At 41.1% G+C, this 20,788-nt stretch overlaps 2 protein-coding genes across 5 annotated transcripts in view; one reads left to right on the top strand and one right to left on the bottom strand.

The window, feature by feature from the left end:
• The window catches only part of SPG11 (SPG11 vesicle trafficking associated, spatacsin), a 36,864-nt gene extending 26,331 nt beyond the window's left edge, over positions 1-10,533 (bottom strand). The window contains exons 1-12 of one of the 3 annotated variants that reach the window (XM_075506482.1): positions 10,519-10,533; positions 8,583-8,767; positions 7,558-7,785; positions 6,567-6,765; positions 5,860-5,997; positions 4,646-5,109; positions 4,245-4,390; positions 3,035-3,167; positions 2,510-2,665; positions 1,014-1,192; positions 668-844; positions 116-187 (exon numbers count right to left, since the gene is read on the bottom strand). In XM_075506482.1, the coding sequence (XP_075362597.1) occupies positions 116-187; positions 668-844; positions 1,014-1,192; positions 2,510-2,665; positions 3,035-3,167; positions 4,245-4,390; positions 4,646-5,109; positions 5,860-5,997; positions 6,567-6,765; positions 7,558-7,785; positions 8,583-8,763 (2,073 nt within the window). In that variant the 5' untranslated portion in view covers positions 8,764-8,767; positions 10,519-10,533. Of the gene's footprint in view, positions 1-115; positions 188-667; positions 845-1,013; positions 1,193-2,509; positions 2,666-3,034; positions 3,168-4,244; positions 4,391-4,645; positions 5,110-5,859; positions 5,998-6,566; positions 6,766-7,557; positions 7,786-8,582; positions 8,768-9,831; positions 10,096-10,402; positions 10,418-10,518 lie in introns of those variants that run through there. The other 2 variants (XM_075506483.1, XM_075506481.1) reach the window with 2 other exon arrangements.
• A 253-nt stretch (positions 10,534-10,786) lies between these two features.
• On the top strand, positions 10,787-20,332 carry CIAO2A (cytosolic iron-sulfur assembly component 2A). 2 transcript variants are annotated; one of them, XM_075506485.1, is made up of 5 exons: positions 10,788-11,009; positions 14,703-14,867; positions 16,638-16,687; positions 19,054-19,099; positions 20,189-20,332. In XM_075506485.1, exons 1-5 carry the CDS (start codon positions 10,883-10,885, stop codon positions 20,284-20,286), a joined length of 486 nt encoding a protein of 161 aa, XP_075362600.1. In that variant the 5' UTR covers positions 10,788-10,882; the 3' UTR covers positions 20,287-20,332. The 2 variants fall into 2 exon arrangements, with proteins under 2 accessions (XP_075362601.1, XP_075362600.1); XM_075506486.1 differs by lacking the exon at positions 16,638-16,687 and having other exon boundaries at positions 10,787-11,009.
• The last annotated feature ends 456 nt before the right edge of the window (positions 20,333-20,788 follow it).

The raw sequence follows: 20,788 nt of genomic DNA, 5'->3' as shown, positions 1-20,788 counted from the left end.
GCTTGTTCCCATTCTGAAAGTGTGTTGAATACAATGCTTTCTCTCAGCATAAATACACATCAGACTTCAGACCTGAGAACATCAGCTAGACAAAAAAAGCCTTTTGTACACTTACCAACAAATCTCGTACATGTTTATCAACTGTGTAGAAACATATCTTATGCAATTCCTCCTTCACATCAAAGCCCTAACAAAAAAGAAGATACTCATTGTATGCAAACTGTACAAATAGAGCTGTACATTGATAGAATAAATGCACCTGCTTTCTTTCCGAAGCACACAACCTTTTACAAGCATGCTTGTGATATTCGCTTCACCAGTTACTAAAGATGTCATAATAACCCAGTGATCTGCATGATGTCTCCAGCAGTTCTGGATATAAAATGTGTACCCTTTAATACCTGACTTGCCAAAATCACCTTTACACTTTGCTGGTCATGACATCACTCAATACACATTCACAAATAGGCGCTCTCAGCATTCTGAAGGCATTAGGGATCAAAGCAGTTCTTTAAAACAAGTTAATTTTCATTGTAATACATGTATGTGGTAGAATCAATACACCCATAAGACACCTACATGCTCCCTGTACTCTTAGCGTTCATTTATTTCGTTAGTTATAAAGAAGTGTTAAGAACTATCAGCACGCTTACTGAACACCTCTCACCATATTTCTTAAAAGTTCTGAGGCCTCTCTGGTATTGTCCTTCAGAAGACGGTCATAGACCAGATTCAAACCTGTCTGAATAAATTCCTGAAGACTTTGAGCAGGATGCTGGTGCATTCGGAAGAAGGTCTGGGCCTCTGGCATTTTGTTGCTTAAGATGGCCTCAGCAATGACTTCCTAAAAGGGGAAAAAAAAAGGAACAAACTGATCTCATTAATCTTCAGTGTTACTATCTTTATAATCTCTATATTGTTTTTTTCCCCAATAGTTTAAACACATTTCCATATTAATAATTTCCTTAAATATATCTAATAAGAATAGTAAAAAATTGATTACTCATTTTTACCTCTGGTGTCAGTTTTTCCCACACATGGCTTTCTTCTAATGCAGGTAGGTCTTCATCAAGATCACTTCCTGTGTGTACTGTATTTATCTGTGGTCGAGGATATCTTCTCAGAAATTTTCTAAGTTTAATAATGTAGTCAGTTAAAATATCTGCACCCTTCTGCAGGAATTCATCAGGTTCTGTCAAGAGCATCCAAGATATCAGTTAAACAGAAATGAACAATACAGCATTTTTAATGCTTAGCAATGTTGAATGCATTCTCCTGACTAATAAACAGAACACAGCTCAGAGGAAAGAGCACATCAGCTCTCTATTGCAATTTGACCTGTACAGGTACTGATACTGTCCACCACTACCAGCATGCTTGTCTGGATACCGTCACAATCCTACCAGTGCTCCGGAGAGGTCCCCCTGTCCTCACTGATGTGTTTTCCCTTCAGGGACAAGTAAATGAGAACTGAAATTTTTTATTAATCCAACCAATTATTAGTCAGATAAGTCCCATTTAAAATACAGGGACTTTTAAATGTAACATTCATGTAGTGAGAAACAAAGACTACTAAAAATCACATAGAAAAAAATGATTAACAGTTAACGGCGTGCACCTTTTACTATCAGAGGAAATCAGTTCTGCATTAACATGAATAGCCTGTTGGTCCACAGACTAAAAAGCATCACTGAGACAGCAATTCAGACCCAAGCAGCAGGACAGCCCACTGTATGTTAGGACATGTCACCCCACTCTCCATAGTTTTCTCTAGCAAAACAAAATTGTCCTCTGGAATTCTGTCATTTTAATACTTCACTAGCATACCAGCTGTTACTCTATTCTTGCACCTTTTAGGCTGTAGTTCAAAGAGCAACATTTCAGCAACTGTGCCAGCATAAGTACTGATGCACTGCCACATCCAGTCTGCAACCCCCACCAGACGCTGCTTCCTGCTTCTGTGCCACCCTTCGGGTTATACTGGGATGTGTGACTGTGTTGCCACACAGTAAATCGGACTGGGAAGTGCTCCAGATAAAAAGTAACCTGGTAGGCTATTTTTTCAGCTGTATCAGTTTCTTAAACTACTCTACTCCATTCCACAGCCACAGAAATATTTGTGCCAGAATATTTCAAGCGGCGGCACTGAGGAAAGAATGAGCAGCTGAGGGCTAAACTCAAGCCGTTAACTGCACTACCATCAAGTATCCACCAGTAGCCTGAAAGTCCCATCCTGCCATTCTTACGCATCCCAAAATGATCCTGTTGACAGTATCCTGTCTGATCTGAGAGCCTGATCATAGTCGTTCGGGCTAACACAGATACTGTATTCAGATTAATTTCTCATGTTTCCCCTTAAATAACATCTTTCATTCACTTAACTCTAGCACATTTTTTTTGTTAATTCTAGGCAAATTTAGGCCTTTAATTAAAAAAAATTAGTTGTTCTTACTTACCTAAACAATGACACAGTACATTACTACATATGACTCAAATTTAGTAATCTTACCCTCTGTGTGCACAAAAATTTCTTCAAGTTGCTTGCTAAGGAAAGTCAATGTGAGGTTTAGCAGCTGCTCAGAAAAGTGTTTACTGTGAGGCTCCATATCATTTTCTTTGATCGCTGAGCAAAGCAAGTTTAAAGCTGGCCTCAGCTCTTCCAAATCTGCAATATTTACATGAAAAGTTAAAACATCTGCATTCTACCATATGACTAATCACATAAATTTAAAATTTAAGTTAAGTCATAAAGGTATGCTACAAAACTCTTCTAAAATGTGTCAAACAATATGTGTAATATGCTTTGCCTTCACATCAAAATGCTTATAATACGTATGCCAATAACAGCACACAACAAAAAACCCCACACATTATGCACCGTTTCTCTCTTATTTTCCAGAAGTAGAGAAGTTGCAATATAGCATCATCCAAACATACAAGAGCACAGGCAATTCAATCTGTTTTTACAAACAGAGCCATAAATAGAAAGGCAATGAAATTTAAACCTCCACGTAGCTGAAAGTATTTTACTTACTTTTCAGGTAAGTCTGGGATGCGCTATCAGTAGACTGTTCAGGTGCAGAGCAGAGTGCAGACAGATTGAAAAGACTTTCTTTGCTTTTTAAAAATAAGTCTACTGTGTCTAGTTGACGATTTTCCAAACCTGCCTAGACAAACGTGCAGTAGAACAATTATGCATGTATTCTAAAAATATATATTGTACGCTTACTGCTAGTATTTTTACTTCATACTCAGTGACAAAGTATACATGCAGAAAAAAAGAAGACATGTAAGCTATGTGTGCAACACCTGTAGCCTGAAATAACAAGGTGACCTGTTCAATACCTGCCATGCTCCTTTAATAGGCTTTGCAGAAACCCTGCCCCATATCTTCAGAGACAAAATGTTAATTCAGCAATTTATTACAGAGTTTGATTTGGGATATAAAGTAAGTACTGTAAGAATCAGGACTTTGAATAAGCTTACAGCAACATAAAACTGCCGTGACCCTCGCCCCCATCAATTCACTTTCCATCACACCCTTCAAATAAAACCAAAAGAACCCTACCAAACGTCTTCATCTGAGCTCCCTCCCTCCAAACACAACCGGAAACATAGACTGTCGGTGTACTGAATGATGGTGTGGACAGACTGTTGCAGAGTCGCAGACTTCTGGAACAGTATTTTTTTTAAAGAAGGATCTCTGTCATCTAAAAGTAGAACTAGAGCACTGGAAAACTGCAGAGACACAAGCGGATTTGTTTTGTGGTCTGGTACATTAAAAATATTTTATCACATATTGTTAAGGGATACCAAGGAACATTTGGTAGCTTTAAGTTCTCCTCTTGGCTTTACAAGAGTGGTCTGATAAAAACAAAAATCTAGTTCCAAGGATTTATTTTAATATTTGATATTTTGCAAGAGGACAAAAAACTGCTGCAGAAATTGGCAAAAATGCTTTTGGGTCCAATTAAGAGGGATTTTTGAACACTGCTTAGTTTAAAAAAATTTTTTTTTTTTAATGTGCATTAACTTTATTGCTGTATTTCTTCTTTTAGGCTACTCATCTGGGTTACTCGTTTTTTTAATTGTTTATTTAATAACTAAACCACCACTTTTTGCCCCTAGGTTACTGAGGCATACTTTTAATTGTGTCTAAAACCACCACTAACATTGCTAAACTGCATTCATTACTTTAAAGAAGTATTTTTGTTATCTGTAAGACATGAAACAGATTTCTTTACCTCTAGCGCATGTACTGGAATTGAACATCGTTCCCATCCATTGAGATGACAAACAGAATCTACGACTCCAGCACTGCCATAGATCATCAATCTATTCAAAAACTCTTCTTGAGTTAAACCAAACAGAACTAAGGAGAGACCATGTTCTAAATAAAAGAATCAAACCATAATTAAAAATATATAAGCAAGTTGCTACACACCAACATTTCTATCTACTGCCTCTCTTCCAAAATGATGATGCAAAGCTGCAATGGCTCCATTTGGATTTCACCTCGGCAAGAATGCATTAGAAATTAGCCAACAGCAGCAGGCAGACAGGAAAGAAGAGCACTACAGGAAAAAAAACCAAAAGCTTTTATCAGAAGGCTACATCAGAACAGTTATATAAAAAACCTCCTCACCTGTCAGAAGTAGACATAATGGCACCTCTTCACAGCAATCCACATAAACACTATTTTTGCCAAAGTGGTAATACGTCACATCTTGTGACTCAAAATCCCAGAGAGCAAGAGTCAATCCTTTGTCATTTGTTAATACTACAAACAGGGCTTTAACGCCAGTTACCAATTTACACTCCAGTTTCACCACTTCTTGTGGTGCTTCTATGGGGATTTGCTTCCATTGCTGTCTTGCATTGCTGAGGTTTGTACCATCGCTTTGTAACGGTTTGGAAAGGGCCCACGTAACAGCCCGTGGAACAAAAGCCACCATCTTCTCGGAATTTTCATAGATTTCAGGATCATGATCTTCAACATGGGTAAAAAACTGATACCAAGGTAAATTCAAGTCATTCACCAAATCTGGAGAACCTGGTCTTCTTCTCCTTACTGTATCACATAGTGAGGATAAATGTGCCTTCCAGGACCTGGGGTGAAGAAAGAAGTTACCCATAATACCACCAGGCACTACTCCAACAACAATGCAGATAAATACATTTTTAAAGTTTCCTCAGTTAAATAAGATGCGTTTTAAGCTTATAGATTACATCCAGCATCTTGCATTTTAACCTTAACATGTCCTGTTTATTTCTATTTAAATACTGTTTGCAGCCAAGGTGAATGATCACAGCTGCATTAGCTGACAATGTCCATGAAGCTGAGCATTTTTAGTAGAAAACTTTGTTTTCCTCACAGAAAACGCTCCCATCAATAAAAAAAAAATGTTGAATGAAATTAATTCTAGAATTGAGTATTTATTACATTTACCTCAAGTTATAATTAGCATATTTGATTAGTATTAATACCTCTAATACTAAGGGTCACAACACAGTTAAAATATTTTACATGAGCACAAAATATTTTGAAGTCCGCATGCACTCATCTGTGCTAAACATACAACAAACTGTAAAGTACTTGGAATACAAAAATCTGTCAATACTGGATCAAACTAAAGGTAACACCCTAAACAGTAATTACTATTTGGAAGCTGTTTGATGACACATGTAAAGTTGTCTCGGCCCATTTCCTAACATCATCTTAACATTCAAAAGATTTAAAGCAGAATGAGCTGATTTTACTTGCCACAACTACAATTAAAAAAAATTCAGCACTTTATTAATCAGTGATCTAAAGGAGGCAAAAACCAGCTTGGTTTAGAAAGTATTTTCATTATGTACCTGTCTGTGCGGAAAGGCAATGACAAAAGCTCCATGCTATAGTCAGAACTAGCAAGGTCATCCTCATCAAGTCCTTCAGGAGGCTTCACCGGGAGATTTTCAGAATCTCTCTTACAGAGCAAATGCCCAGGGAACTGTCTGCAAAGAAATAAATACTAAATTTCACCTCCCTCAGATGATTTAACATTTTTTTTCCTTCATGTTTAACTCCTCCAGGAGCTATCAGTGAAGCAGTTTTCTCTCAAATTAACAGCATTCACAAAAACGTATCCAGGTAAGCCATCAAAACCCGATGCTATTTCCTCTGAGGTGGACAACACCTCTAAATTACAACCTAGTCCTAATTTATCAAGCAAAATCAGTAAAGCTGTATCAGAATACTTTAACGATCCCATACCCTACAGTATTTCTAAAAGGTGCTACCAACCACCACTGGCACTAATTGACAGCACGTATCCTAACCTTCCTAGAAAAAAAATAATAAAGTCCAATACAAAGTTTTTCTATTTGTTAAAGTGACAGAGCATAAATTGGAGCAAATAATAATGGGCAACCTTTAAACAAATATGAAATTTCCTCTCTATCACAGAGCCAGAACTCAAACTAAAAAGCTGACAGCATCTCAACTATTACAGGACCAAGATTAGGCACTTTTTAATGTTAGTTGTACTCAAAACTTTCATTTAAGAATTCTGCTGCAAACGTACCTGAAGTACATGTTTAGATCCACAGAGATGGCACAGCTGGCAGAACTGATGATCACAGCGACACTGAGATCATGCGACACTTTCATCGCCGTGAGTGGTGGTGTGATGGTTGGACTCCTGTCCTCATCCTGCGTGTCTCCCTGGCAGAGCGCTACATTGACGTTTGCTAGATTTGTACCATCGAAAGAGTCAAATACGTCTTTAAACAGTGTCAAAGAAAACACCAAGCCTCAGATTGTCCAACAAACAAGAAATTACATAGAAGGGGAAGATGGTGAATTTCTGTTAACTTTGTGGTCCAAGCCAATCTCTGCACATTGAGAATTGTTTGTTTTACAAGAGCATTTCAAGCTCAGCTAGGATTAGAAGGGAATTGTGCCAGGTGCTATACAAACATGCAACTTGTGCCATCTCAAAGGAGTTAATTTATACTTAGAAGTGAACTGGGACAAATATATATTGGCAGTTATATAATTAGGAAGAAAAAGTAACCTGACTTTATTGCATTTTTTACATACGTGTCAGAAAAAATTGACAAAGAATAGCTTAAAGTTGAGCAGCTTGTGGAACAGTCTGACAGGTCTGAGCTCCTGTTCATTAGAACACAGAAGACAGTTATCTGGTTTCCAAGCTGTGATTCCCTGCATATCTGCAGATAATTTCTAAAGTTCTAATTAAGAAAAGAAAGTCTAGTGACAGTAGAGGTAAGCCTGTTATACGCAGATCCACATATCAAAAACAGCGAAAACCATTACTCCAGCATGAAACAGATTTCCAGTGGCATGTTGAGAAACTACCTTTGATACACGACTACGGCATTTTTACTACATTAACTAGCACATCACTACACAACCCCTTTATTGAAAGCCTCTTCAAACCAGACGCTTGAATGTCTTTCAAGAAATTTCTGCTTAACCCTGACAGAAAAGAAAAACGACTTTGTCCTTCCAGATCATTTACACTGAGAACTAGCCTCTACTGCAAAGGATACAAATCCAGCCCAAACTATCTAACAGAAACAGGATCCCCCTGCAGAAGTGTGCATCTGTTATTCTTTCCAAAACTTGCGGAGGCAAATCAAGGGTAAAGCAGTCACATGTCTCTAAGGGTAAGTCTTTTCCAGGAAAGGTGAGATGCACAACAATAAACTTATTGAGCAGAAGTATGCATTTGTTGTTTTCAAAAGACAGTATCCTCAAAGAGAAAATTGAAGACAGACCTGTAAATTTAAAGATATTTTAGGATTATAGCAATCTGGTACTTTTGATTTCTAAAGATATCTCAAGAAAATTACAGCGCAAATTCATTGCCTCTGCTACCACCTTAATAAAAGTTGGGACTGGGGGGGGGGCCTGTTTTGTTTTAAATCTCACCTTCTATGTCAGGAGCACTAATTTTAGAACAGTTTCCTAAAACAGCGCAGGCTTTTTAAGTGGACAATACTATGAAGAACACAAAAAATCATCACAAAATAGTATTTCAGTCAGCGCTGAAAATAAAAACTACAATCTTTGGCAATAAAAATACTTTAGCAATGGAGACTGTTTAACAACATGTAACACATCAAAGGCCTAGGTCCTGGAAAGACTGTGCATTCGAACTGTATACTGCGTTTGCTAATCACAGAACGCAAGGTTAAACACATAATTGGTCTTTGCAGGATTAGTGAGGAGCCCTATCTCTACATTTTCCATCAGTTCCAATACTAAAGGGAAAGGTTGAGATAGCAGGGTTGCATGAATATGTTTTATTAAAAGTTTATTTTTAACTTCGTATCATCTGAACACCTTACCCTACAACAGTTTAATTCCCTCTAACAATGTCAACTTTGAATACAGAAATGTCACTATTACTTTTCAAGTTCATTAATATTGCTACTGATCACTTTAAATCAGCGTGAAAGTATGTGACATTTCCCTAGCGTTCAATCCTACTGCCTCGAATTGTTTCACTAGGTGAAGCAGAATTAGACCTATAATAATTTCAAATATGGAATACACATTGAAGTTTACTCACTAATATTTTTAACTTCAAGGAGCTTTTTAAGTGTATCTTCCTTACAACTGTGCAGGGAAATTGGATTGTATTTTCCATCTTCTATAGTGAATTCATAGACAAACAGTTCATGACTTTTACTAAGAGCCAGTATTTTTGTCTTGTCTGCTTGCAGATGATCATCTTCTGTATTCTCCCACATGAAGCTGAAGATACAACATTCAGTATGTTTATTGACCTTATTCTCTTTCCACATTTCATACACTGAACAGTTCTGGAAGTGTGCTAATGATGGACAGTAAAATTTTAATCTTTTGCAGTAAAGATTCTGCTGCTGCCCCCTCCCCTCCCAATACTAGAACATATTTCACCCCTAGCAGAGACTGCAATGCAAGACAGCGCTTGAGGAATCCCTACTTCTCTTCCTCTCAAGAATACAGGGTTTTGTATCCTTGTGTGTTTCTTTCCTTTAGCCATCCATGACACGTGCCACGGCAGTGATGCTCTACTTCAGAACTTCTTTTAGGAGGAGGAAAACCAGCACTGCCAGTTAGGGAGAAGCAGAGCATATTGCCTATTTCTATATGTTTTGCCTCCCCGTTGCTCGGGCTGAGAAACTCTTCAGGTGTCTGTCTCCACACCTGCTCTCATATGGAGAGGGGAACAGGCAGAGAGGAAAGAGGTAGGCAGCCACTTAGCATGGTGCAGAGCGAAACACCAGACTGGAGCACAGTAATGGTGTTGGTATTGCTTGACACTACAGACTTTTACAAATGCAATGTGACTGTGGTTTTAACTCAGCATTAAAAGCTACTAAAGCAGATTAAAAACATGTGCGTGACACTCAGCGATCACATGACAAGAGCTTGCCCCTGACCAGCAGACAAGGAAGCCAAACTATCAGGGCACTGGGAAATTTTAAGCCAGCAACTCGACAAAACCAGGCGAATTTTCTTCCTTTTTTTTTTTTTGTTTGTTTTTTGATCTACTGTAACGAATACACCCACAACTACACAAATAAGTAAATATAAATGAACGTCCCCTCCAGCAACGGGATTTTAAGCGGAGGGCATCCCACTTCGAGGCAGGGTTTGAAAGTCCCCCTCAGTCTCCTGCAGCTTTCAGGGCCTGCCCTCGCCTGTGCAGGGCTGCTCCCTTTCGGGGAGCGCCCTCAGCCCCTGGGGTCCACCCGCCGCCTCTCACCACAGCAGAGCGACGCCGGAGGACCCCTCCCGGCCTCCCCTTCCCCTGCTCGCCCCCTGCCACTTACTCAGCCCAGGCTCCCGGGAGGACGCTGCCCCGGGCCCGGACGCCTCCGCTCGGCACCAGGGACTCCAGGTAGATCCCACCAGGGACCAGGAGGCTGCCCAGAGCGTCCTGGCCCCTGCTCAGCCGGACCCAGGCTGCGTCCCGCAGGGAGCCCTGCGCCTCCCCCGAGAGAGGCGACAGCAGTACGCGCAGCTCCCTCTTCGCCCCCTCCATCCTCCTCAGGGAGGGCTGCCACCCCCGGCCTACCGGCCGGCCCGCCGCCATCTTGGACGGAGCAGCCCTTTCTTCCGGTCAGCTGACAGCGCTGACCAGTGCCGTGGCGCGACTACAACTCCCAGCAGGCACCGCGGCCCAGCTCCGGCCGGCGGGGGGGCAATGCGCGCTGGGAGCTGTAGTCTTCGTGCGGGCCGGCGGGCGGGGACCGGGCTGCCGCCACCTTCGCTCCCTGCGGGCGGTGAGATCAAGGTAGGCGACTGCCTCTGGGGACCTTTATATTCCTCACAGCACCTGGAGACGCGGTTCTGCGCACAGCTGAGCCGTCTGAAGAAGCTCGAAACCTGCAGCAAACCTACTCCTAACTCCCATTATCCAAGCCGTGCCTCTTCCTATTTAAATCTTGCAGCTCTAGCTTGGAAAGTAAATCATGACGGCTCCCTCCCCCGTGCTACTTTAGAAGCTGAGTTGCTACCGTTATTTGGAAAGTGCGGGGCTTCTTGGGGCAAAGCCCGGCAGACCGGGGGTGTTTCTGCGTGGGCGAGCGGGCCTGCCGGCGCCACGGCAGCTCCACAGAGCCAAGGGCTACCGCAGCAACCCCGGGCAGCGCGGTGAGACCCCCCGGGAACAGCCACCCCTCCCCGCAGCAGCAAAATCCCGCCAACGCTGAGGGACCGACTAACCACACCCCCGCCCCGCCCCTGGGCGGGGCATCCATAACACGACCCCGCCCCCAGGCCTGGCCTCCTGGCCCCGCCCCGAGAAGAACTTCCCGGTGGCGGCGGCTGGACGGTGGCCGAGAGGGTCCGGTTCGCGTTCTCCCATGGCGGAGCGGGAGGATGTCGCTGCTGTTGGGGTTGCTGTCGCACACGCTGAACAGGGTGCTGTGGTACTCCGGGCTGCGTAGGGGCTGCCATGCCCCCCGGAACCAGGCCATGGAGCAGGACAAGGCGCTCGAGGTTTACGGTGACTGGCGTGGGACTGTTGGGGACAAGGGTCGTCCCTCGGGGAGGCCTGGGGTGAGGGGCCGTGGGGCGAGGGTCGTGAGGGGGCTGCGAGGGGCTGTGGAGCGGGGCTGTGAGGGAGCGTGGGGCAGGGGCCGCGGGGGTCTGTGAGGGGCCGCGGGGGTCTGTGAGGGGCCGCGGGGCGAGGGTTGTGAGGGGCGCTGGGGGCCGTTGGTGCTGTGCCCTTGGGGGGTGTGAGGTGGGGGAAGCCAGGCCCTGCCCAGCCGTTGTGGGGGGCCGGATCTGTGTCCTGGGGTTGAGTGTGTGGTCCCTGAGGGGCTGGAGTGAGGGTGGCTGCTCTTGCTGTGGGGCAGGAAGGAAGTGTATTTGGCTTACTTGAGAATTGGAATCGCTGCCAGGGATGTGGGGCGGGGAGGGGTTACCCTTTGGGTGCTGGAGAGTCCAGGAAGCATTAAGGGAAGGTTGAGGGCCTGTCTTGGGTGCCTGTTAGCTTTCCCCAGCCACGCGGCCAGCCCTAGGCTGTGTGTGGAGATGGGGTGGATGCTGTGACCTTGGGATGGAGCGTGTGCCACGGTCACTGTTAGGGTTCCGAGCAAGGAGTGCGCTGAGAGAACTCTTCATGCCCTGCTTGACTGGTGGGTGATGCTGCTGCTTCCCAGCTCCTGAGCGGTGGGAAAGGGGCTGGCCTGCTGCTGGGCTTGCCCGGTCCCTGCGTTGGGGGGAGTTACCTTAGCGTTTCATCACCTTAGACAGAAGAGGAGCTGGACACACCTGGAAAGGCAAGTAATTCCAGAAAGGTCAGCCAGATAGTCCAGCGAAATGGAGATTTCTGTTACTGAATGACTGAGTTTTTTGTAAAATATGGAGAGATTTCACCTCTGACAATGCTGCGTGTGGGATCTTAGAGGATTCCAAAAACACTGCCAAGCTTCAAGGCTTTATTTTGTAGACAGTTAGGAGTAGTGTGAGGATTTTATGCAGCACTGTACAGTTTTATCTAAAAAGAATAAAAGTTTGACATTGTCAAACAATGTCAAACAAACTCAATTTTAAAACTTGAGTGATAGGTACTTAAAGTAAATATAGGTACTTTAAAACATCAGTGGTCCTAAGTAATAACTTAGGTAATGAACCTTAAGCATGTAAGTAGTCCTGTTGATTGCAGTTCATCCATAGGGTTATGCTTGTGCATGATCTTTGCAGAATTAAAGCATCTGTCTGTGTAAAATTTAGATTTAAAAGACCAGAGACATCCATGAAATACCACTGAACTAAATCAACTTCAGTGTTCCTCTCACTGCTTGGTGAAGTAATTGATTTCTTCTTTAAGTGGGCCTTTTCACGTAGAAAGAGGATAAAATTTAAAAATAGGGAAAGAAATGTGACAAATTACAAGGAAATGTGTATGTGAAGATAATTCTGTTGTATGTATATATGAAGTAATTTCAGTTGGACTAGATGATTGTTGTAGGTCCCTTCCAACTGAACTGTTCTATTTTTGTGGATAAAACATCAAAAGTGACTTCAGTGAGAATTCCCCTGCTTCAAATCAAATAGGGTTAGATGTTGCAGGATCAAAAACATTTTCTTTAAGTAGTCTTTCTGTTTTCATTGAGGTGGTTTGTTTGGCTAGACTTCTGTAGTTGTCTAAGACTTTAAGCAAAAAGTGATACTAGAGACAGAACAATGGAAAAAAGGTGAAAACACTTTTAGGCTGTCTGACAAATGGGACTATTAAATCTGTTTGCTGGAAAACATTCTAATAAAGCTAGACAGTTTGCTTGCATGTTACCATCATGATCCCCAATGTAATTGAGGGAACAGTTATCAATTCTTTGGGAACACAGAACAAATAGCCTTGTGGCATCTACTGCGTCTTCTAGATTTGTAATTCAGCAGCATCACATCCTTGTGATGTAGACAGAGAAACAGAGGCTAGGGGCTTCAGAATGATTCAAGCAATTGTCTGCTTCCCTGGAAATTAGGGAATGGGGCTAAGTTCTCTCATTCATCCCAAATTTTGTGTTATGGTATGAGTGATGACAACTGACTTTGGACAACAAGTGTTTCCCAGCCCTGCAGAAAGGATTACCTAGGTTCTGAGAGCAATTTGAGTAGCCCTTGCAGGAGGGTGAGAGGTTCTGAGAAGGTGAGGGGAGTACCAGGAGTGAAAGCTTATACAACTGTACAAATGTAAGTCTTTTCCTCCCTCACCGGTCAGAGACTTTAGGGTATGCCTGCACGGATGGAGTCCAGACAAACAAGACCTACCGTCCCTGCCTGCTGGCTGCTTGCTTCCTTCCTGCCTGGAAATAATATAGCAATATGAGTGCCATGTTGTACTATGCCTGTGATGCCTGCAGAGAGGCTGGGCTTATCAGCTTAATGTCAGGAGGGCACTGAAAGCAGCTTTGCAGCTCTCAAGTTAAGGGCTGGGCAGGTCTGTCTGTACCTGAAGACAGACTGAAGTAATTTGCTGTAGTGAAGGCTGGCGTCACGTGCGCTTTCGCAATACAGTTAGCTATTGTAGTAGAGCTATTGATAGGCTACGCTAAAAAGAAAATCACTACAGCTGGCTAAAAATAGCTCTTCTTTTTTTTTTTTAACCTGTTTTTTTTAAAGTGATCTTAACCTGTATCCCTTTAGTTACCTTATTTGTACCAGAAATGCTTGTAATTGGGACAAATAACTGCATACAAGGCAGCAGCGAGTGAGGGGTGACAGCTGGGCACTTCCTAGGTTTGGCCTCCGCTGTCAAAATTAGTGTCTCTTCAAGTTATGCCGTGTACATGGCACAGATGTGAATAGGCTAGAGATCTCCTTGCCTTTCCTTCTATGCTACGTCACTCAGCAAATACGTTGAAATGCAGAGACTTATTTTTTCAGGCTCTTAGGAAATTTACTGAATTTGTATACTTTCTTGTGCATTATTTTTTGGTGCCCTGTAATCAAGTATTGTAGCTTTTGCATATTACTTTAAAACCTTTTGCTCTATGGAAAAAGCAACAATCAATGTAATTCTATTTCATTGTGCGATGAAACCTCCTTAGCTAATCCAGAACACGTTGCTTCTATCAAAGGCAATGCTGCTTATCATTTTCTGTACAGGTATATTAAAACAAGTTGATCTCCACATTTTACAAGCTAAGGAAGTGACCATTGATACAGATAAATATGGATTAGTGCATTATTTTTGTATTGGCTTTCCTTAAGATGGCTTCAAAATCTTATCTGTGAGGCCTGGTCTGGGAAGTGGAGAGAAGATGAGAAGGAAATCTGGCTTGTCTTGTTAATAGGTTAGATTTTGAAAAACCTGAAAGGAAGCAAACCTCTCTGAAATACTACATCTACATATATCTTTTGGATAGGCTAATATTAAATGACCTGTAGTTCCGAAGGTAATACATATCCTTTAATAGGCATGTTTTGGTTTCTATTTATTATAATGGGATTGTAAAAATAATAGCAGGTTTAGAACTGGAATGTGAAAAATATGTGCACAGTGAACAATAAATGTCTTAATTTGCCCAGTTCTGAAGCAATTTGTGAGATAATGTATCACTGATATTTACAGCTCTGCCTTTTCTGAAGAGGAGCAAGATAAACAATGCTGGGAAGATGGTTTCTAATAGAAGTACCTTTTATTAAATTCAGGAAAGCTGCTTTATTGTTGGTCACTTGTCTTCTGCTTTAGATATAATCCGTACTATCCGGGACCCGGAGAAACCTAATACTTTAGAAGAACTGGAAGTGGTAACGGAAAGCTGTGTTGAAGTGCATGAGATAGGTGAAGATGAATATCTGGTTATCATCAGGTTTACACCAACAGTACCTCATTGCTCCTTGGCTACTCTCATTGGTAAGATTGCTGTTTCATCAAATCTGTAACAATGAGCGTAATGTTAATTTTAGGTTGTCTGAATAACATCAGTCTTAGTTAAAATTCAGTATTGCTTTGCCAGCAGTTTGGCCAGGAATTTCATCTTGAGAACCCTACTAGCAATGCAAACAAACAAAAACCAGAGGAAATGTGGGGACATCCATCTGTTTTTATCAAGTTAGGGAAACTCTTCAAAGAGAAGCTCTCAAAAATCTGCTGGGAAGTGGTACAGAGTTCCTTCTTTATATTGTCCAAATTATTTTAAAAATGTTAAATTGAAAATTTGGCAGCTCTTAAATTTAAAAAAATGTTAAGACTCATGATTGTCTCCTCATCTTTCCCTTATCTTATGGGCTGTTCTCCGTTCCCACATATGTACAAAACACCCCACATGCAATCCAAGAGTACCAAAAAAAGGTCTGAACTGTTAGGAGTTTGAAAGCAATTAAGTTGAATGAAAATCTACACTGGCTTATTTTGCCTTTTTTTTCCCACCCCCTTATCATTTGTGGTGAGATCACATCTGAAAAATCACATCTGAGATCTCTGAAATGATTTGTTTAAATGTACCAAGGTTAGCAAGTCTTACCATTATATATCAATACTAAGATTTCTCAGTCTGTTTTAAATATTTAAGGGAAAATAAGTCTTTAATTTAATGAAGAAGTACATGTATTTATGCCCAAATAAACCTTTGCAGCTTTATGTAGAAAGTAAAGTATAGATAGTAAAGCATTAGCATGCCAAACAGTAATAATTTTTTTATAGTTTGACCCTCTTAGGAGTGTCAGTGGGTTAAGGCTCAGATCTGTGGATCAATGATGTACATGTCAAACCTTAAACTTCATGCTAATCGTGTTCTCAGCACTGAAATGTCAGCCAGGTCTTTGATGTCTGTTTGATTGTGCAGTCGTTATCGGTATTGTGTGACCACTGAAGCACAGTTCCTCATGCTGTTACAGGAAAGGGTTATGGTAACTGTTTTAAAGAGTTGGGTAGTGTATGTAAGAATGTAGGCAGTAAACAGATTATTTTTTTTTCCCAAACTTCCTTATCTGTACAGAGTACTCTAAGGTGGTAGTTCTTTTCGGGAATATTTTCTATTGCTGTTACCACTGGCTCAGCCTGAGGACAAACTGGGGCTGCAATATGGCTTTGTCTTTGCGTAGCTCGTCGTAAAGCCAGGCCTTGTGGGGAAACTGCAATGGGCTGGTGGTAAGGGTGTCTCCAAGCTTGGATCTCGCTCCCAAAGATGAACCACAACACTCCTGCTCAGTCTGTATGTTAGACATTAAATAGTAAAGTTACGAGCTTGAATTGCCCCCCAGTCATTGCAGGCTTGTGTTCTTCAAGCAATTTATGTTGGATTTTTTTGAACAAATGTTAGAAAACAAAACAAGCATTCTTCTCAGTACAGATGCAGCCACAGTGACAGCCAGGAAGCTCTATCAAAAATATAGAAGAAAGCTGGAAATGGAGGACTTTGTCTGTATTTAGTGTTTCTAGGAGGTGTTTAGAGACCAGAGACCTCCTAAGCTTGTAAGGCAGGTATGAGCTTAACTGAGAAGCTATGTCCAAAGGGTCAAGACACAAATTATTTAGTCTCCTCTGTGGCTTGTGCTGCTCAGAATACAAAAGGAGAAGGTCAATTATACTGCTGTTTTTTGATTGTTAAATATGGATTCTCTGAAAATGCACCTCAAACCTTGAATTTTACAAGAAAATCTCTTATCTGTTCTGTTTAAACAGGCCTTTGTTTAAGAATAAAACTTCAGAGATGTTTGCCTTTTAGACATAAGGTAAAGTATCTGTTCTGGAACTTGCTTTAAACTACATGAACTTATGCCAAGTTCTCTTTAAAAGAATGTATACTGCAGTATCAAGTAACTTGCAAGCTGTGATGAAGGATGGGGTCTCTTTAAATCTTGTTTGCCTATGGAGGGAGTGATGTTGCAGTACAGTGTAGCACATGGAGGGATTTGTGAATAACTGTGGTTCTTCTTTTCCTTTACAAAAGACCGTTTATTGCTGCACTTCTGAAATACACTGTGTTTCGAGGGATTTCCTCACCAGCTGTCATTCGGATTCTTGCTTGGTGGAAGAGAGGGTGTTTTCAAATTGAGTGTTACAAAGAATCTAAATCATACTTTTGCCTTGGGGAAAATGAATTTGGCCTTCTGCAATATTTCAATCTACCTAAGCATCATAAATATAGAATATTAATAGTTACTGTCTCTGCTGTACCATTTGGAATATTTGAGAGTTGTCTCCAGTGGACCAACCCTCTGTGAGCGAGCCCTGAAAGCAAGAGAACTACTCTGTCGTCAGTTAGAAACCAGTTAAGGGGAGTTCCACTACTTTATGTAGGCATCATCTAGGAAGTGAAAACCTCAGAACAGGTTCATTAGAGTTTAGAAGAACTGCAGAATTCAAAACTGGAACTGCACTGGGGAACCTCTTTATGACCTCTCTCTTAGGAACTGTTGCGTAGACGGCACACGGGCCTGAGCCTGGTCAACATACTGTACCTAACAGAGGCTAGCCCTGGCTATGCTGCTGGAGTGTAAGAAACTATATAGGAAACGGGGGGTTAATACATCCTTAAAGAAAATTGTTTGGGTCTTAGCAGGAACTAAGAGTAGACCTTTAATGACAAACATAGTTTTTTATAGACCTTTAGAAACTTGCCTGAAATAATTTAAAGTATAAATTAGGATTTCTGGTGTTGATTTTGTTGTTGTCGTTTTGTTTTTATAGTTGCTAGCTTCATCTTTCCACTTAAACAGTGTAAAGTGGGACTTGCATTTCTAGAAAATTAGGTAGACAGTGATTTGTTATGCTGGACACATGGTAACAAATAGGTTTAGCTTCAGTGAGATAAGATAAAAGGCATAAGATTTGTTTACTTGGTTTTCCTTTGGTATGTCAGTTTTATGAGATCTCCTTGCAGCTTGTCGTGGTTTAACCTCAGCCAGCAACTAAGCACCACACAGCTGCTCACTCACTCCCCCCTGCTGGGATGGGGGAGAGAATCGGAAGAGTAAAAGTGAGAAAACTCGTGGGTTGAGATAACAACAGTTTAATAGGGAAAGCAAAAGCTGCACACACAAGCAAAGCAAGGAATTCATTCACTGCTTCCCATCGCAGGAGGTGTTCAGCCATGTCCAGGAAAGCAGGGCTCCAGCACGTGTAACGGTGACTTGGGAAGACAAACGCCATCACTCCCAACGTCCCCCCTTCCTTCTTCTTCCCCAGCTTTATATACTGAGCATGACGCCATATGGTGTGGGATGTCCCTTTGGGCGGTTTGGATCAGCTGTGTCCCCTCCCAGCTTCTTCTGCACCTGGCAGAGCATGGGAAGCTGAAAAGTCCTTGACTAGTGCAAACATTACTTAGCAACAACTAAAACATCAGTGTGTTATCAACACTGTTTTCAGCACAAATCCAAAACATAGCCCCATACTGGCTACTATAAAAAAAAATTAACTCTGTCCCAGCCAAAACCAGCGCATAGCTCAACATGCGTGAGGGTTTTTTGCTGTTGTTTTTCCCAGGCCTGTTAAATGCGTGAAGGTGATTTAGGTCTGTTTAGATTCTAGTCCTACAATCTGTTCCCATGCAGGAAATAGATACTGCATTACACTACTGTTTTCAAATAGAATATCTGTGATTCTCATCACTGAGCAAAACTTATGAGGAATATCTTATTAGGAATCTCTTCCTAAAGGATGTCTTTTCAAGAGTGCTTAGCTTGTGAAAGTGACACTTGCATTGCTGGTGGCTTTTAAACAAATTGTTCCTGAATTGTGGCCTGCAGAGAACTTGTTGGAAAAGTAGTGCCAATTCTCCACTCTCTTTCCAGTAGCCTAACTGCAATTACTTTTTCACAAGAGCAGTTGATATTGGTGAGGAATGAATGCCTCCACAATTTTGAAGAAAGATTATTGGGGCCTCTCTGAAATGGAAGAGGAGATTGTCTTGTGATTGTGTTGCAGTGAAGTCTAAGATCAGCTCTTGTCATTGGTCCCCTTTCATTGTCTGTGAACATTTTTTAAAAGTATGCATTACATGCATTGTCTGTGTATTGTACAATTTGTTTTCTTCCAGTAATGTATATATTCAGCTGTTGATGTATGCATCTAACATTAATGATCTCTCCTCTAGCTGGAAATCTACATATCTGAAGGTACACATTCCACTGAAGAAGATAGTAAGTAGAGCTTATGAATGAGTGCAGCCTTAGACTGTGTGTTTGTGTTCTTTTGAGAAGTCTTTTTCTTCCCCTACCTTGCTGTCCTTTTCAGAAATGAATACACTGTTAAAGCTTTAAAATGAAACATGTAGTTGAGGCTGTTTCAAAAGCTGTATTGGTACTGTGAACACGTGCTTCTTGTTGTTGTTGTTCTGGTTTTTTTAAACAAAAAAACCCCACAGTTCTTGCAGATGTTGAGTTCTGTTTCTAACAAAAGAAGTTGCAACCGTGCTGCTGAATAATTAATATGAAGAACTTCCTGACTGGTTGATCTTGCTATCTTAACATCATCATAACAAAAATATGTTTCTCAGTCAATGTTTAAAGTAAAACTTGCAGGACATCAAAATTCTTTCAGCTATAGCCAATCACTGGCTTAAAAAGTTGTTAAAGCCTTTGTCTAGGCAACGTCCCAGGCTTTTTTGTTCTTAAGCATTAGACATCTTTGCATGGGGAAAATCGGTTCTTTTGGTTAAATTATTAGAAATTGAACCGGGAGAATTTGGACTACTAATTTGTCACAAATTTCATGCTGGATTTCAAGACACGTCATTAGTGCATCTTACATTCTTTTCCTAAACTGGAAAAGTAACAAAAATGTTTGGTGGTTTATTGTGACTGAGCTTTCATTTGCTTTGTTCTCAATTTCCTGTTAATCCTCTGTCCTCTGTTAATCCTGGCTCTTGAGCACCCTCACACTCTTCTTGTTGTCTTGTCCTTCTATCCTGTCTGGCACAGCCTTCTTATTCTAGGCCGTGCGACTTAAGTGTCTGCCTGTACAGTGCTTTATCAGCTATTGTACACATTTCAATTTTGGATATTACGCAAATAATATCTTCCACCTAAAAAGAAAATTGAAAAGGAAGTTGACACAATGTACTGTTACTGTACAGCAGCATTTTCTCAGCCTTTGAGCTGGCCATCCACTAGCTTTGGAAAATCTTCACTGCAGTATGATACCTAGCATTTGTCACGGTACTGATGCAGTACGTGTAAAGTACCACTGAAAACTGCTTCTGACTTCACTTTTCCTGCGGTGTTTTGCAGTCAACAAGCAAATCAATGACAAAGAGAGAGTAGCAGCTGCGATGGAGAATCCAAACTTGCGTGAAATTGTGGAGCAGTGTGTTACAGAGCCTGACTAGCAGCTACAATACCCACAGAGTTATCATTTTGATACATTTCTTAAAATATCTTTGTTTAAAAAAAAAAAGAAAATAATAATAATAATCAAGGCCTTGAGTTTAATACTTGAGTTCTTTTTATCTTCCATGTTTTTTAAAAGAAATTGTTTATAAGATAAATTTAAATTATGATTAATTAGTCTCTAAAATAAAGTGAAGTGTATAGCGTTAAGGGTTTGTAATTTCTGGTGTCCAGAGAAATATTTTATGATTAAAAACAAAACAACACATATGTATTGCCTTCTGATAGACATTGTGCTATAAATTCAGTTTTGCAAGTTAAATTTCTACATTGTTTCAATCACTGCACTGTAAAAATAAAAACAGATTCTTGTACTGAAATGCTGCTTTCTGAGTTCAGAAATTTTCTTTTTTTTTTTTTCTTTAAGCTTAGGTTTAGATTTCTGTTAGAGAAGGAAACATTTCATTCAACTTCTTCGTTGTCGATAAACACATTAAAGCT

Source organism: Mycteria americana, chromosome 6 (assembly GCF_035582795.1).
Source record: "Mycteria americana isolate JAX WOST 10 ecotype Jacksonville Zoo and Gardens chromosome 6, USCA_MyAme_1.0, whole genome shotgun sequence".
NCBI lineage: Eukaryota > Metazoa > Chordata > Aves > Ciconiiformes > Ciconiidae > Mycteria > Mycteria americana.
This window is presented reverse-complemented; position numbering and strand designations above follow the sequence as displayed.

What these genes read in the sequence shown, in the direction of transcription:
- CIAO2A (XM_075506485.1), top strand. Translation starts at nt 10,883, where the DNA reads ATGTCGCTGCTGTTGGGGTTGCTGTCGCACACGCTGAACAGGGTGCTG. An exon ending in CAAGGCGCTCGAGGTTTACG is followed by an intron (nt 11,010 to 14,702) that starts GTGACTGGCGTG and finishes CTTCTGCTTTAG; the next exon opens with ATATAATCCGTACTATCCGG. An exon ending in GTTTGCCTTTTAGACATAAG is followed by an intron (nt 16,688 to 19,053) that starts GTAAAGTATCTG and finishes TCTCTCCTCTAG; the next exon opens with CTGGAAATCTACATATCTGA.